This window comes from Corvus kubaryi, unplaced genomic scaffold (genome assembly GCF_017639235.1).
Source record: "Corvus kubaryi isolate FWS band 111438036 unplaced genomic scaffold, C.kubaryi_AGA036_p1.0 132, whole genome shotgun sequence".
Lineage (NCBI taxonomy): Eukaryota > Metazoa > Chordata > Aves > Passeriformes > Corvidae > Corvus > Corvus kubaryi.
The window spans coordinates 4929592-4942542 of record NW_024580666.1 but is presented as its reverse complement, the minus strand read 5'-3'; the positions used below and the strand labels follow the sequence as shown (position 1 = coordinate 4942542).

At 41.2% G+C, this 12951-nt stretch overlaps 1 protein-coding gene across 7 annotated transcripts in view; it reads left to right on the top strand.

Annotated features, from left to right (window-relative positions):
* The window catches only part of DLGAP1 (DLG associated protein 1), a 419505-nt gene that overhangs the window by 323435 nt on the left and 83119 nt on the right, over nucleotides 1-12951 (top strand). For all 7 annotated transcript variants that reach the window (XM_042030616.1, XM_042030634.1, XM_042030590.1 and 4 more), the window contains 2 exons: nucleotides 1596-1773; nucleotides 3951-4191. In XM_042030616.1, the coding sequence (XP_041886550.1) occupies nucleotides 1596-1773; nucleotides 3951-4191 (419 nt within the window). The remainder of the gene's footprint in view (nucleotides 1-1595; nucleotides 1774-3950; nucleotides 4192-12951) is intronic.

Below are 12951 nucleotides of genomic sequence, written 5' to 3'. Positions count from 1 at the left end.
ATAGGCAGATGCTGACGCAGCTGTAATTTCATGAGAAGTTTGGACAGGGAGAGATGAACCAGATGAGGACTTTTGCTCCAAACGGGAAAGGAGAAAACCTCAGTCTGTAGAGATGAACCAGATGAGGACTTTTGCTCCAAATGGGAAAGGAGAAAACCTCAGTTCCTAGAGATGCTCCCAGAGATAGTCCTAACGATGAAGATGATGAAGACCCTTTGCTCCCAGGGAAGGAGAAGGGCCTCTGTTTTTGTTTCTGAACGGCTCAACCTTAAAATTGTACCCCAGAAAACTTCAAGAGTGGACCCTCGAAAGCAGTTGCGGGAAAAGCTGCAAGTCGGGGGAAAGGACTCACACGCAGGCAGAGAGACTCCTCTTCCTAAATGGACTGAACAATATTTGGAAGTGGGTGGCTGTCTCGTTGTGATAATGTTTTCATAGCATGAGCAAGAAGAGACTTCTCTTTCTAAATGGACTGAACAAGGTTATTATGGAAGTGGTAAACAGACTGAACATCTTAAGGGTTGTCTTTGAACATTGTCAGTGGGAGAAGGGAGGAAGGTGGGGGGAGGAGGAGAGTTCTGAAGGTGGTATAATTTTTTTTCCTTCTTCTTTTAGGTCTGTTAATAAACTTCTTTATATTCTTTCAAGTTTGGTGCCTGTTTTGCATTTCTCCTAATTCTTATCTCACAGCAGATAAACAGTAATGAGTATTTTGGACCAAACCACTACACTAAATTGGTGTTTCCGCCCGGTTACAAACCGAACCCGCGGCAGCGCCTTAAGCCAGGTCTAAAATAAAATTTAAAGCATATCAAACCTTACCAGGTGGCCTAAGTTGTTGGAATGATTTCCCAGGTTAAGGCATACTATGAGTGCATTTTGCATGGTTTGTACAATCTGCCTGCCCTATTGGCCTATACACCCTTGAAAGCTCCGTGAGAAATGGTCCCGTTCCATGAGTATATACACGAGAACATCAGAGTCACATCACCAGCAGGATTTCAAGATGTGGACGTTCAGCTGATAAGTTTAGGATCATCCAGCTGATCTAACTATCAGGCCTCCTCTTTCTTTATCCGCCTCCCCAGCTGGTTTTGGTGGTTGCTGCTTTCATCTCTGTAAGGCCACAGGGCTTTCTCTGCTGCTCATCTCAATGATTCCTCTAGCTCTTTTAAAATCAACTTGTGAAGTCATTTCAGTATTGTCACTTCAAAAGTCCCACATAGTGGGGAGGGTTGCTGGATGCTGGATGCTGTCATTATCAGTACAGTGTAAAATTTTTCCATTCTGCTGTCAGTAAAGAAAATGAAAGTGATTTTGCCATTATGCTTAGACATGGTTTACAAAAACATGAAAAGAAAATCCTTTCCTTCCTTCTCTCTTCCTTCCACCAAATAGAAGGGTGGGGTAATCCAAATAAAAGTACTGACATGGTCTTTATTTTATAAATATGCAAGGAATGTGTGATGGCTTGTTCAAGTCATGCTGTTCCAGGTGAAAAACGTCTGGTTATTCTCACTCCTGGCGAGGCCATTTGGATTTGATGGAATATCTTTTTTCTTTCTTTTTCTTTTTCCCCCACCCAAAACTCCCAGGATATCCAGTGAACATTCACCAAAGCTTCAGATCCGGAGCCACAGTTACCTGAGGGCAGTGAGCGAAGTCTCCATCAACAGGAGCCTGGACAGCCTGGACCCTGCAGGGTTGCTGACGTCCCCCAAGTTCCGCTCCCGCAACGAGAGCTACATGAGAGCCATGAGCACCATCAGCCAGGTGGGTGATGTGCACCTGGGGCAGCCTGGAGAGTAGGTGTCATGCTGGACACTGCTTGCAATAGGAGAAACTTGATTTTGCTTTAAGTGCTACTCACCAACATTGTCTTTAAACAGGATTCTCTTAAGGATCTTGCCAAATCAAAAATTTTGAATGCCTCAAAAAAATATTCATATGCTGAGTGAGATGCTAAAGGAAAATTAAGCGGTTAATAGTTTGTATTCCACAATTTTATTAGAAGTTTTAGTTTCTTTATGCTATTTTATGCATTCTTTACCTTCAAACTTTTCACCTAAATGGTACAAATGTTGCAGTATATGTATTAAGCACAAAGATCTGTCTGTATTTTTGCCCTTAAAATCCTGGAAGAGATCTTCACCCTCCAAAACAAGAAGAAAAATGAAGTCCATTGTGAGAGATTCAGTTTATGAGTTTTAATGTTATAAAATAGCCTGTGCTTGCATTCAGCATGCTTGTACAGTTGAGTTCATAGGGAACAGATCTAAAAGAAGTGCAAAAGTGCCAGCACACCACAGGGCAGAGGGCCAGTAGTTAATCTGCTACTTCCTCTAGCTCCTTGCTATGATTTTTGGCTTGTTAGCTTAAGGGGATCATTTGGGTAAATCACTTGGATGAAAGAACTTCCTTACACTAGTCCAGAATTGCAGCAGACAGGATTTGTGGTGCCAGATACTGATCCTTTATGACTGGCATATCAAGTCATTGCACTGTCAAAAAAAGTGCGTGACATCAGTGACACCAGGACTTCAGCTGTGGCCATAACAAACACATGTGCCGTTCAATATGGAGCTGTAGTTTTAATTTCTGCACTATTCTATATTTAGACACTTAAGAGTATTCACCTATGTATTTTGTAGTGAGGCACTTTGCATAGGTCATGGGGTGATGCTCTAAAAGGAGGGCCTGGCTATATCTAGGAGAAAACAGCACAGAAATTCAGGTCTTGGAGGCAACTACAGGAACATTAAGTCAGGTTACTTCTTTACCTGCACACCTAACACACAAAGCTGTCAGCCAAGGAGTGGTTATCACTTTCCAACGTGAATAAATTGGTTTTTTGTTTTAAAAATGCATTAATTCAGATATATTTATTTGAGGATTGGATATTCTCTGCCATAGCAAGATTGTTCTTTCTGTTGTACAACCTACTACTCTGCCATGCTTTTTTAAATAGTTTTCCTTTGAAAAATGTTTTACTCACTGAGGGTTTTCTGTTATATGTACAGACTCCACAAAACATTTTTCTTGGTAACATTAATCCTGGAAGAGAATTTCTAATGGGGTTTTTTCTAGCATTCTAACATAGTCTTATCTTTTCCTGCTAACTTGCCCTTGTGCATGCTTGAAAACTAACAGAATCCTCAAGTGATTTCCTACAGTGATAATTATTGTGCTTTAATGCCAAGCTCAGGGCTCAATTCTCAGTTTAGAAACATGAACATCCATTACTAATTAAGCCAAAGTAAATGGTTTCCAGATTAAGACCTGCAGGAAGTTTTTCAATGTTCTTTAACCAGTGTGAGAACAAGTCTTTGTCACCACCTAGTGTCTGCTGCACAAAGGGTCTAAGGATTCCTTTGCATCTGCTCTCAGCCAGAGATGTAGTTTTACAAACATTTTTCCCCAGCATCAAAGTTGGTTCTCTTATCAACCTCCCTTTCCCAAATGTTTGTTACCTTCCAGCTTCCCAGCCACTCAGGTTTTTATCACTGTGATTGCCTGTGGGTTGCATTGATAATGTACTGGGGTTAAGGTGACCTTTTTGGTTTTTTCCTCACCCCACAATAAAAGTGTGATTTGTATTTTACACGTAGTGATCACAATGACCAAACATTCAACCTCTGCTGTGGGCCCAGGGTGACATAAAACAGATGTTGCTATGAGGGCTCCAGGCCTCCCACCAGTTTGAGCTGGAGCCAACAGCTCAAACTCTGATGAATCTTTGCCCAAAGCCAATGTCTCCCCTTTTTGTACATTGTTTTTTTCCCCCCTCATAACTGCTGCTATGGGATGTCCCATTTACCTTTCTTCATGTTCAAGGGGATCCTCTAACAGATGTTGCCCATTGTGCCACTGTAGCTTGAGAGGGTTTGTACCAGGTGGAGTGCAGTATCCGTGCACAGGATGCACTGACCCTGCCCGGTCTCTGTCTGCAGGTGAGTGAGATGGAGGTGAACGGTCAGTTCGAATCCGTCTGCGAGTCGGTGTTCAGTGAACTCGAGTCTCAGGCAGTGGAAGCGCTGGATCTGCCTATGCCGGGCTGCTTCCGAATGAGGAGCCACAGCTATGTCAGAGCCATTGAGAAGGGCTGCTCCCAGGATGACGAGTGCATATCGCTGCGCTCCTCGTCTCCCCCGCGTACAACCACCACAGTAAGGACCATCCAGAGCAGTACTGGTGAGTAACACAGAGGGGAATACAGAGGGGCGCAGAAAGGGAAGGTACTTCCGTGTGCACCTCCATCAGATCAAGCTTTTCTCTGCCAGATACCAAGCCTGTAAGAGAGTCTGTGTTTCACCAGGGAGCTGGACAGACTAATCTGCCTCAAACCACACCCAGACAAAGGCTGAAGCAGTTGTGGTTCCTTCTGTGTCCAAGCTAATTTATTCTGAGCTAAAAGCACACAGAAGGGAAGTCCAAGGTCATGTCTTCTCTCACTGCCCTCCTCAAAAGAGCAATCACAATTTGGCAAGGCTGAAGAAAGCAGCTCTGCATTAGCAGCTCTGCTGGCTGTGACAGGCAGAGGAGGGTCCCTCTGCTGAGGTTTTCCACAAAGCTGAGCTGATCTTATAAGTTACTGGATGTGGTTTTTACTGTCTTGAAGAGACTGTTCCAGCTCCCTAGGCCCCATCTAAGATGTGAGAATGAAGAAGGGAAGAAGCAGTCTTCAGGTCAAAACATGCATGTTTGCGTTTTGCTGTTACATTCTTTCTGCAGTTCCAGCTATTCAAGCCTTGCTAGAGAGAGAGGTTTTGGTAAACACGAGACTTCAAACCTTCCTTTTAATGTTTGAGGTTGCTTTTCTTTTGGAAATAACCATGATGAATTTCAGATTTTGTCACCAAAGTAGTGCTTAACAGGAAGAAAAACCAAGTAAAACCAAATTCCAAATCTGCCTCTCTCATTCAGGAAAGCAAGAGGCAGGAGCCATTACATGTATGTGCTCTTCCCTGTGGCAGGATGAGAGAGAGCCTCTTTCTTTTGACTTCTGTGCATCCATTCCGCTATTTTACACAAGCATCATTTACTATTCATATACTGTTCATATACTAATCATATTCTTGACTAATACTGACTATTATATGTATTTCACTGTACCTGCTATCTCTTTTGCTGTATTTTTTCATTTCTGCTTTCTTTAAACTTTTGTCCTTTTGTGTGTTATCTCACAGGTCAGTTGTTTATTCCTTGTAAGTCTTTTTTAAAGCCGCTTGTCAATTGTTTTATGTCATCAAAGAACACTTTCAATCCTATTACCAAAAATGTTCAGCTAAATTAAAGATTTTTTTCTAAAAGTAGCAAGTTTAAATACTGTTGGAAATATATTGGCACTACATCACAAACATCAAAGTGTTTTTAACAACTGCTGCAGGGCAGTTCTCATCTAAATCACTAAAGAAATAGTATTCACCTGACATTTCTGCTGTAGAAATAGCCCTTGTGAGCACACAGGGTTTGCACCAAATCACAAAGACAGGATTTGCATAAGGTGTGTGCTACATCATTGTGTGGTATTAGTTTGTGTCAAATGTATACTGAGGCAAAAGTTGAAGGATGTGAGTTTTCAGGGATTTTTCAGTGTGCATTCATCTTTGTTAGATCAGCTTGGGTTGGTCCCAAAGAGGGTTTTCTGTTCTGTGAGAATGGCTTTGATAACACTTTTCCTTTATAAAAACAACTGTGATCATTAATACAGAAGAGAGCAACTCTCTTTTCATTATCTGTATGTAAGAGGTTGTTCCTGTCACTTAGGAAAATTATGCCTCTGTCTGGGGATGATGGTGTATAAATGGAGAAGGTTGGCTGTTTGTGCCAGCCAAAAACACTGGAAAACATGAAAGAGGAAAATCTGTACCATAGACTATCTCTTGTTTATGGTCCCTTTTTTGTAGTGAAACTACAGAGGCCTGATCTAGTCTCTGGGTAGCTGGCTTTATTTTAAAAATTATGAACAAAACTGTGTTATTGAAAAACATAATCCAGTGAGTATGTCTTGGGTTATTGCTTCTGTAGTCAGGCCGTTAAAAGCAGAGAGGAATGATTTCCAGTGCTCCCTTTGGATGTGCATAGAAGCATTTAAAGACTGCTGTAGGTACCTATTTTCTGCTGTGGGAATTTACTGAGTTACCTTTTCATTTTTTAATTTTGGGCTCCAAGGGCCCATCCCTTCCACTGGTAGCATTTCAGACAACTTGTCTCTTTTACTACCTGACTTACATACTACTATGTTTAATGGGGATTAGAATTGAATTAATTCCATTCAAAAGCATCTGTATCGACTACCTTGGTGTTGCCTGTGCCTGGCTCACAGAAGAGAAATGTGAAAGGCACTGCTGATGGTTTCTATTAATATCTGCTTCAATAAAATGGGAAATGGCACAACAACTAGGCAGACATGAAGAAAGGAGAACAGTATCTCAGGTTTATCTCCACTGAGGTGATGTTGCAAATGCTTTTGTGGGAGACATGGGGACAGTTACGATCCAAAAATGGATTTAACATCCCCAAATGAGAGAACAGTCCTCCTGCCCCTAAAGCATCTCTGCCTGTTCAACCAAGAAAGATTCCTTTCATCAACATTAGCAATTCCCTCTAGGACATGGCTTTTAATTCACTAATACAGAAAGCTGTGATCATACGCTGATATTGAGAATCTCTTTGACTGCTGAAAGTCTGGGAAAATACCAGCTTGATGATGGTGGAAAAGACATCAGTCTGTTTACTGGATTCAAAATTTTTCCTCTAGAGCAATGATCCACAGCTTTCCAGCTCAGTTCTTGAGGATGTGCCCAATCTAACCATAAATCTGGTGCTTGTGCACTCACTATGGCACAGAGCTCACCTAAGGGTGGCTTCCCAGGTGGAGGCCTCTGCAGCCTGCACTGACCGTAGCGCTGCTGTGGGAACACTGAGGGGTGACTGCAGCTGAATGAAACTGAGCCCAAGAGTAAAAATGGAGGTGGAGGAACAAACCTGATGTCACCAAAGGAGTGAAATGTTACACTGTGATTGGAGAGGCAAATCTTAACCTCACAAAAGTCTGCCACCAAAGTTCCTCCTGATGTCCAACCTAAACCTTCCCTGGCAGAGTTTAGGACTATGTCCTCTCATCCTGTCTCTGGTTGCCCTGGGAGAAGAGGTCAATATCCATGTGTGAGTCAACATATACAGATAACGATGGCAACCACCAAACCACAGCTGAAGTGCAAAGAGTAGGCTTATTTCATTACCTCAGCAACATCACTGGGCAGCAGAGACATACTGGGACATGGGCTGTGTTAGGCTTAGTTCATCCTAGGGAAGAGACACACAGGGGCACAGGATCTATTAGGCTCAGTTCATCCTAGCACCCAGTGATGGGGGGACCTACTGCCTCCCCCAGATATCAAAGGGCTTTGCACACATGCAATTTATCACAAAGCCTGTGCTTTTATGATATCTCACTGCCAGCAGGAAGCTCAAGCATGTCTGTGAGTGTGTTGTCTCTACACAGGAATTCTACTTCTCAAAACCAGCAGAGGATGAACAACACTAGGCATAGTAAATGGAATTTTCCCACACTGACATTCTTAGCATTCCCAGCTGCAAGGTCACTTTGAGCAAAAACTATTCCCTCCACACCAAATCTTATAGTTTTAAGCCTTTCCTTCCAACACCCCACCTGGCTACAAACTCCTTTTATCCTTGTTTTTAAACGAAGGATTTTGAAATGAGGAAGAGAAAATGCAATGTTGACACTTTATATGGAATTATAAATAAGTTCTGTGTCACAATTTCATCATGTCTTGAAAGCTAGTCAGTTGAAAAGCTCCATTCACCCTCGTATTTGCTCTCTCAGCATCAGTGGTACACATGGAGGCAGCTGCATCCTGACTGGGGCCATCCCTGGGAGCAGGGCTGTGCAGGCTGGGAGGGAGAGCAGCTCTGAAGTGCTGACATATGTTATACACCATAGGCTGCACTAAAAATTAACACCCAGGTCATTTGATCTCTTCAGAGGAGTTTAATGAGCTGTGAGTTATTACATAATTTGATCCCAGGTTATTTGCAGATGCAACTGTTGTAGCTGAATCTCTTTGGCCAACAAATACAGTTACTAAACAAGTAGCCTTTTAACAATTTTAAGTCTGTAAATTATTTCAATGAGCACGAAGAATACAGTCATTAAGAAACAATGAAATGTTAAAGTAGTCCAAAGAACACCTTTCTCCCACACTTATTGTGTCTGTCTTTCTAAACTTTGCCTGTGTAGCCGTGCATCATCCTTGGCTGCAAACAAACCTTATGACATTGTGAGGGCTCAGGCATGAGCACACTTGCCTACAAATATATAATATAGCATAATATACAAGTATGTAATGATATCTCTCTGACAGAGCTCAAGTAGTAACATCAGGAAAAACTCTGCACTAGATTGCAATTCAGTACCTATCCTCTGTAGAGTTAGGTGAAGAGAAGTATCAGAGTTATCTGCAGCAATGCCATCTGGTGATTCTCAGTAATATTACACTTCTGCTTAAAAGCAAAATAAATAAAAATCCCAAGGAAATCGTGCTGTGTAGCCAGCAGGTTAGCGAAAGACAGAGAGTTACCACAGTATATGCTAATTATAGTCTTCCAGCTGAGCAAACCATTTTCCTTCCATTCATTGGAATGTCTGAGCAAGACCAGTCAGGTATTTTGTGGAAAATCTCTAAGGGGCTGCCTAGCCAATGAAAGTAAATGAATAAATAAATAAGCATATAAAATGCAAGCGAGTCTAAAAACTGACTTGTGCCAGGCAGAATTCAAAAATAAAATCAAATCCTGTGGATAAGGAAGCCGTAACTGAGTGTATGCCAGGTGTGTACAAGTCTTTTGGATTCCTCAGAGCTATCCTTTTAGAGACTGCCCTGCTCAAAAGAAAACAAAGAATTAGGATTTCACATGTGATTTCCAGTTGAAGCTAAGGTTGGTTTCTGGATCTGTACCAAAATTAAGATCTTTCCACAGAAGATCTGAAGAAATATAACTACATTAAGGCCTTCATGCAGATATTGAACCTTAAAATAAATCTGAAGATTGTAGAAAACTGTTTGACAAAGAATTTACATGGTTCATTTCTTCTCTTTCCTTGAATAATCCTGAAATCTGTTCTGCCTTTGGATCTGCTATCAAATTGCTTAAATCAGCACTTACAAATATTTTCCTTTACTAATGAGGAGCTGACCTTGGAGGAGAACATTGTTTCCAATTTCAGAGGTGTCTGACTGTAGCTAATACAAGTTTCATCTCATCTATCCCAGTAGTCAGCTTGATGAATATTAAGCTCCACATTACACCAAAAAAAAAACATTTTTATGAAGCCACTGAAAGTTTTTAATGAGAAATTTAGACAGGGTGAGAAAAGGACATTGTTTTGTAGGCCATGACCTAATTATTTTTTTCTACCTCTGTAAACATTGTTTGGAGGAGTTTACAGTGGTTTCCAAAGTTACAAATGTGTTTCAAATACAGGGAGTGAAAAACCAGTATTACCTTTTGGTATTCAATCTTTGCTTACTATCCTTATTCTTTATTTGCTTGATATGCTTCTAAACACTTGGGCTAAGGCTCATAGTGAGGTAAGAGTGTGAGAAAGACCTTAGTTATTCACAACTGCAGGCTTAAAATGTCTTGAAGGAGTATCTTGTCTTACTTTGTGAACACTTCCAGAAACATGGAACAACTCTGCTCTTTTGTTCAGACAGCACTTGTTTGGTCAACTTTTCCATTTGTCCAATTGGACATCTCCAAGGTTGAAAACAGGTACCTCATACTCCTGCCCCACCAACTCTGTCAGTGTCCATATGTCTCTCATGCTGGGGAGCACCACACTGGGCACACGTTTCAGATATGGCCTCACCAGGACTACACCTCCCTCAAACTTCCAGCTGCGCTTTGGCAAAGCCTGGCATGCAGTCAGCAGTTCTTGGTGCAAGGATACACTGCCTTGTGCTGCTCAGCCTGCTGCTTTGCAGGACCCTGGAGGCCTTTTGTGATGCTGGGAGTAGGATGGCCATCAGACCTGTGAGCTGATAGTCTCAAATGAAATGGGAAAAGGCATGATTTTAGAGGAGAAGGAGAACTGTAACAGAAATCCCTATTGTTCTGTGCAAAGAGCTATTAAGTGCATTTCTTATGAAGTGGAGCACAAATAAAGAGGATGCAGGGATTAGTTACTTAAAATGTAATGTTTCATTATTTGTTAATCTTGCATTAATTTCTTTACAGATATGAAAAATCTTATGGAAGCCCTTTGTATATATTTGTAGGGAATGTGCTTAAATTCATTTTCCCATTAATTCGTTTCTTTCTATTATATTGCACACACAAAATGTGATAATCATTTCAGGTTTTCAGACTGACACAGTTCTCCCTAAAGGTGTACAGAGCATGTTTGGATTTGAACTCTGCTTTAGTTTCAGACTAGGTGGCTGTGTTATCTGATGCACCACTACTGGAGATTTTTGTAGGGATATTCAGGACCCCAGTTTCATGGAGACCCCCTCAGTGTGCTAAAGCAGTGAGAGAGTCCTGATCCCATGATTGTGTACCCCATCCTGCTGGTGTGCACGTTCTTGTGGAAGTGCCCTGATGGGCCTGCAGCCATGCCTGTGTATTACAGCACCTGAACATCCAGCACCTAGCTGAGAAAAAATGCCACTTGATGTACCATAACAAATGTACAGGAAGTCATTACAAGCAAAACAGTGATTTAAAAGTTGTTCTGCTGACTGAGCACTGCATGCCTCAAGTCTCATTAGCTGAGAATTACTATTTTTCTAACCCCATAAACAAGCGTGAAACCGCAGTGATTTTTCCACGATCCAAGAAGCTGTGGAAACAGTCTCTCCTGCTCAATGCTGCAAGGCAAATTTGCCCTTTGCCAGCAGCTTTGGGCTGGCTGACAGGTCTGCCTCAGACAGGGCCAGCAGTTTGGCTCAGATCTGGTGTCCAAAGAGCAAACTCAGGTGCAGGGCAAGGCTGACGTGACTTCAGCACCTCTGACTCAGCAGACTTGTGCATCTGTGGTTTTGGGGACAGTGTTACCTGACTTGAAGGTAGGAACCAACCTTCTTTGAGATATGCCTAGAAACACATCACAAGGAAGCAGGTTTCTCATAGCAGCACCAGCTTGTAATTGCAAACTAATGGGTGGAATGTGCAGCGGGATAAAATTTTAAAAAAATAAAAAAATAAAATAAAACCACAGTCCTTTTCCATTTTTAAATGGTGAGAGGGCAATATAACCTTTATCCCAAAATGTTGCTCTCAGGAACTGGTCATTGCTCTAATTCTCAGAACTCTGAGAATTAGAGATACATCATTCCTTAGCTGAAGAGCAAATAATTAAATTTTGACTTTATGGAAAAATACAACAAAGACCAGAATCTTTCTTTGTTCCAGCTTATTTCCATTGCAGTGTTTTTATGATGGCAGTGACAGAAATGAGCTGAATCAGTAGCTGAAGACATGCCCCAATTTATATAATGAGATCACATTTTGAGTAATAATTCCTACCATTTTCCTAAAATAGGCTAATGTGCTTTTAACTACAGTTGTCTTTTGGGAAGCAGGACTTAGGCCTCATTCCTAAAGAGGCTATGCTTAATTAATACATCCAGTGTGTAAAAATAACTCAGTTTTTTCTTTTTAGTTTGTGCTGCTGTGCAATCTCCAGCCATGTGCTGCCATTCAACTTCACTAAGTTCCACATCATTGTAAGACAAACGTCAATGTTTTGGTTTTCCCCAGGTATAATACTTGCAAAGCTCTCTTGAGCCATAGGATTTTCCAAGAAGTTACAGATGAGATACTTGGTGAGGATGAACTTTTTTGAGTGACTGAGTGATTTTTTATTTCAAAAAACTAAGGATTTTTAATAAGTGTGTTTAATGAGTACAGCTCTGCAGGGCCCTTCTTGTAGTAGAGCAATTTGTTTGGAGCCATTATATTTCATCATGTCAGTAATTCCCATTTTGGAACGCAAATATGATGTATTAGGTACTGAATCCTGTAAATAGTTGCACATTTTCATGCTTCCTAAATATGTGTTTATGCAACAGTGTAACAGTAATTGGCTCTTTGAAGCTATGGTAGACTGTGGGGTGCGTACATTATTAACCACTTTTTGCAAGAAACACTGCTTTGTTTCTTTAATAATATCACAGACAAACCCAAAGGAAACGTGGCAGCAAAGAAAACAGCACATTAAAAATAAATTGCAGAACCTCTGAAGTATACACAGAGATGTGATTTACTCTTTTTATTTCTTGCTATTACACCAGTCTCACTGCGCTGCTTCTTACAATGCTCAATAACGAGCACAAGGCAACTCAAATACTGGGATCTGGAAAACACCTAACGCTATTTTGCAAAGAGAGACAGTCTAGCTGCCATCAGAATCTAATGGTTCCTTTTATGAAAAGCACACTGTAGGCAGATGTTGGTAATCTGTTCTAATGCCACAACCTTTGTCTGGCCTCTAGAGGGGGAAATGGATGTGTTGGTCTTTGGAAATTGTTTTTCCTTTCTGAATTTAGCTTTGGTCAGATGGGAGGGTGCTAAATTGCATTCCACTTAAAATGCAGTAAGCCATCTGAGCAGAACAATTCCTAGTTGCTTTGATCAAGGATTTGCGCTAAGCTATCAGAGGAGGGGAAAAAAAAACCAAAAACCAATAAATAATACCACAGAACCCTCTACTGTGACAGATCTCTTGCCTGCTCTGTTGAGGAAGATGCCTAATTTTTGTCTCTGCAGAGTCAAGATGATGGTGTCTCGATCACCATTCTCTTTCCTGTAAAAATTTTCAAATTAATTCTGTCTTTAGCTAAAGTAAAATGTAGATGGAATGGAAAGGTTTAGATGGAAGTCAGAATATTGTAATAGGATAGCAAAACAAATGCTGGCAGG